The 4,240-nt window shown below is 42.5% G+C and overlaps 1 protein-coding gene across 1 annotated transcript in view; it reads right to left on the bottom strand.

Moving 5' to 3' along the window:
- The window catches only part of DDX21 (DExD-box helicase 21), a 27,595-nt gene that overhangs the window by 15,418 nt on the left and 7,937 nt on the right, over positions 1 to 4,240 (bottom strand). The window contains exons 5-6 of the mRNA XM_003783760.3: positions 2,770 to 2,887; positions 1,136 to 1,321 (exon numbers count right to left, since the gene is read on the bottom strand). Coding sequence (XP_003783808.1) covers positions 1,136 to 1,321; positions 2,770 to 2,887 — 304 coding nt within the window. The remainder of the gene's footprint in view (positions 1 to 1,135; positions 1,322 to 2,769; positions 2,888 to 4,240) is intronic.

Raw genomic sequence — 4,240 nt, forward strand, 5'->3', positions numbered from 1 at the left:
CTTGAGGCTCCATCTCAAAAAAAAAAAAAAATTAAGAAAAAAGAAACAATTTGGCTTGGCACCTGTGGCTCAACTGGCTAAGGCGCCAGCCACATACACCTAAGGTGGCGGGTTTGAATCTAGTCCAGGCCTGCCAAAAAACGATGACAGCTGCAACCAAATAATAGCTGGGTGTTGTGGCAGGTGCCTGTGGTCCCAGCTACTTGGGAGGCAGAGGTAGGAGACTCGCCTGAGCTCAGGAGTTGGAGGTTGCTGTGAGCTGTGATGCTGTGACAGCTTGAGGCTCTGTCTCAAAAAAAAAAAAAAGAAACAATTTCAGGGTGTCACCTGTGGCTCAGTGGGCAGGGTGCCTGCCCCATATACCAAGGGTGGCTGGTTCAAACACAGTCCTGGCTAAACTCCAACAAAAAAATAGCCAGGCATTATGGCAGGCGCCTGTAGTCCCAGCTACTCAGGAGGCTGAGGCAAGAGAATCACCTAAGCCCAGGAGTTGGAGGTTGCTGTGTGCCGTGACGCCACAGCACTCTACAGAGGGTGATAAAGTGAAATTGTCTCTACATAGAAACAAAAAAGAAAGAAACAATTCCAGATATCGAAGTATGAGAGAAGCTATAACTCTGCGTAAAAGTGACTATAAGCAGAATAATTTACATTGAAAAAAAACAAACAAACAAAATAGGCACTAGTGGAATTAAATCATGGCCAACAACTTCAAGGAATTTTTTTTTTGATACAAAGTCTCACTCTGTTGCCCCAAGCTAGAGTGCAGTGGCCTCCACCTAGCTCATACCAACCTCAAACCACTGGGTTGAAGTGATCCTCCTGCTTCAGCCTCCCAAGTAGCTAGGATTACAAGTGCCTGCCATAATACCCATCTAATTTTTCTATTTTTACTAGAGACGGGTCTCACTCTTGTTCAGGCTGGTCTCAAACTTCTGAGTTCAAGTGATCCTCCCACCTTAGCCTCCTAAAGTGCTAAGATTACAGGCATTGGCCACCTCACTTGGCCATGACTATTTTTTTTTTAAATCCTAGTTTTCCTGAATAAATTAAATCCCGTCCAATTTCCCAAAGCCTCATTTTCTCTTAGAAGGCTTTGGGTCCCTTTTATCAGTTTCTTGAATTGGAGGCTTACCTTTCTTATATGCAACACTTAAAATGTCTTCCACTTGATCAGCAAAACCCATATCCAACATCTGATCAACTTCATCCAGGACAACATGCTTAAGTTTGGTGAGATCCAGTTTGCCATTCTGTAGGTGGTCTTTGATTCGACCTGGTGTTCCAACCAGGATATCAATCCCATTCCGCATGCGTTCAACTATAAAGGACATCAGGGACAAGATTTGCTGTTTTCTCAAAAAGTCCTTTTATCAATGTGAGGTATTAGATAAATGTATTATTGTTCTAAAACATTTATCAAACCACCAAGGACAAAGCCACATGTTAATGAAGATAAAGATACTTAAGGCACTCCTAATCCAGTGGGGAAAACGCATAAGAAGTGACAGTCCAGTTTATGAAGTTACATAAAAGAAAAATGCACTACTGGGGGATGGTAACACTGGGAAAGAAATGACTCCCTTGGGTGGTGGAAAGTATCAAGGTCTCACAAAGTGAGATGAGAATAAGAATCTTAAAGAAATAGGAACTTTCTATAAGGTAAACAAGTATGGGGAAGATAAAACAGGATAGCAGGGCAAATATTCCAAAAAGGTAGAAAGACACCAAAAAATGGAGTTCAATATAACTGGGATGAGATGGTGATAATGTAGCTTTTTACTGAGTTGGTTCTTAAGTCTAGAGATATCTCTAGGTATTTTATATACATTATCCAATCTAATCATCACAACACCCCTACATGGTGAACTTAACAACCCTATGAGGAAACTAAAGTGCAGAAAAATTAAGCAACCTGGACATTATAGCTACTTTAAGCAGGGTCTAGATTCAGGTCTGATTTCGTACCCTCTGTTTGTTTCACCAAAGCTAGAATAGCATAATCATAAGCCTTGTGTGCCAAAACTAAGATGTTATTTAATGCCTTAAATCCCTTCCCAATTTGTATATTTGCTCTACATAATTAAGCTTCAAGGTCTTGAGCTGGCCATTAATGAACTATTACAGTGGCAGCTGTAACACTTGGGCCTTGGACATCAAGAAAGCCTGCCTATGCAAGAAAAACGTAGGAATGCAAAAAGAAGCAGAGACACAAAGTCCTGACTGATTTAAAAAAAATGAGTAACCTTGAATCTGACTTTCTGGTTCCCAGGATCCAACTAGATTCTGTCTTCTGATTTCAGTAAATTTACCTTTGTAGCCTTTAGATAAATATAGGCAGACAATATAAAAGTTCCATAGTCTGGATGCAGTGGGCGTATCACCTGTGATCAGGAGTTCGAGACTAGCCTGAGCTACAGCGAGACCCCATCTCTAAAAATAGCCAGGCGTTGCAGGGGGGCTCCTGCAGTCCCAGCTTCTTGGGAGATTGAGATAAGAAAACTGCTGGAGCTCAGGAGTTGGAGGTTGCTGTGAGCTATTATGCCTACTGAGGGTGACAAAGTCAGAATCTGTCTCAAAAATAAATACATAAATAAATAAAAGTCCTGAGAACCCTGTACAGGATTTGCTCATCATTAGTCAGAACCACGTTCTTGACCATACTTAAATGACTAGAATGTAAAGATGTCCAGAGGTCAAAGCCAGAAGAAATCCAATCAGGGCATCCAACCACTTTACTTTAGAATGTTCACTTTAGAATATACTTACTTTGACCTCCATAGGGAGTTCCACCATAAAAACAAGCCACTGCCAGCTTTTTTGTGATGTCACTAAAGTCTTTGCTCACTTGATTTGCCAACTCTCTTGTAGGTGCAAGAACCAGTACCTGAAAAGGAAAAATAATTGAATTCAATTGTTTCTTAAACTGTTTGAAATTCACAAGAAAGATCAGCTCATCCTAACAAATATATTCAAAACATTTATTATGCGCTTTATAATGTGTGGAAAGAGCTCCTAAGAAAAGTTTATGACCAACCAGGGCTTACCTATCAGAAGAGAAGTAGACACTCCAATGTTGGCTTGAGAAACTGGGAAAAGTTTCATGAACTACTAGTCCTTAAAGAACATTCCAAGAAAAGAACAACCTGAGCAAGGAATAATACTGATGGTGATAACAATGGCTAATATTTGTGGTTTTACTATTTTCTTAGACTCTACAAAAAACATTTCATGTCTTCAGGCAACTGGACTCCAAAACCTGTAGTCTTTTCTTTTTTTTTGAGACAGAGCCTCAAACTGTTGCCCTGGGTAGAGTGCCGTGACATCATAGCTCATAGCAACCCCCAACGGCTGGGGCTCAAGAGATTCTCCTGCCTCTGCCTCCCAAGTGGCTGGGACTACAAGTGCCTGCCTCAACGCCTGGCTATTTTTTGGTTACAGTCGTCATTGTTGTTTTGGCGGGCTTGGGCTGGATTCAAACCCGCCACCTTAGGTGTATGTGGCTGGCGCCTTAGCCACTTTAGCCACAGGCGCAGAGCCACACCCAGCTATTTTTTTGGTTGCAGCCATCATTGTTTGGTGGGCCCAGGCTAGATTCAAACTCGCCAGCTCAAATGTATGTAGCTGGTGCCTTAGCCACTTGAGCAAAAAAAGCTGTAGTATTAACTTGCACATTATTGTGAATGTGAAGGAGAATAATGTTAGTTGGGTACTAAGATAGGGCCAAAACTGTTAAGAGGTTTTGAATACTGCAGCAGCTTGTGTTTGATCCAACAAGACAGAGAACACACTACCACAGATCATCAAGCAGGGTAATAGCATGAAATAAATATGACTTAAGGGCCAGCCCTGGTGGCTCACACCTGTAATCCTGGCACTCTGGCAAGCCCAGGCAGGAAGATCACTTGAGCTCAGGAATTTGAGACCAGGCTGGTGAAGAGTGAGATGCCGTCTTTACTAAAAATAGAAAAATTAGTCAGGTGCTGTGGTGGGCACCTGCAGTCCTAACTACCTAGGAGGCTGATGCCAAAGCACTCTAGCCTGGACATGGAGAGAGAGTCTGTTTTAAAAACCAAAACCGGGGTGGTGCCTGTGGCTCAAAAGGGTAGGGCATCAGTCCCATATGCCGGAGGTGGTGGGTTCAAATCCAGCCCCAGCCCAAAACGGCAAAAATAAAATAAATAGGCTCGGCGCCTATAGCTCAACCGGCTAAGGCGCCAGCCACGTACACCTAAGGTGG

Source organism: Otolemur garnettii, unplaced genomic scaffold (genome assembly GCF_000181295.1).
Source record: "Otolemur garnettii isolate 467f Iridium unplaced genomic scaffold, OtoGar3 scaffold00008, whole genome shotgun sequence".
In the NCBI taxonomy this organism is placed as follows: domain Eukaryota; kingdom Metazoa; phylum Chordata; class Mammalia; order Primates; family Galagidae; genus Otolemur; species Otolemur garnettii.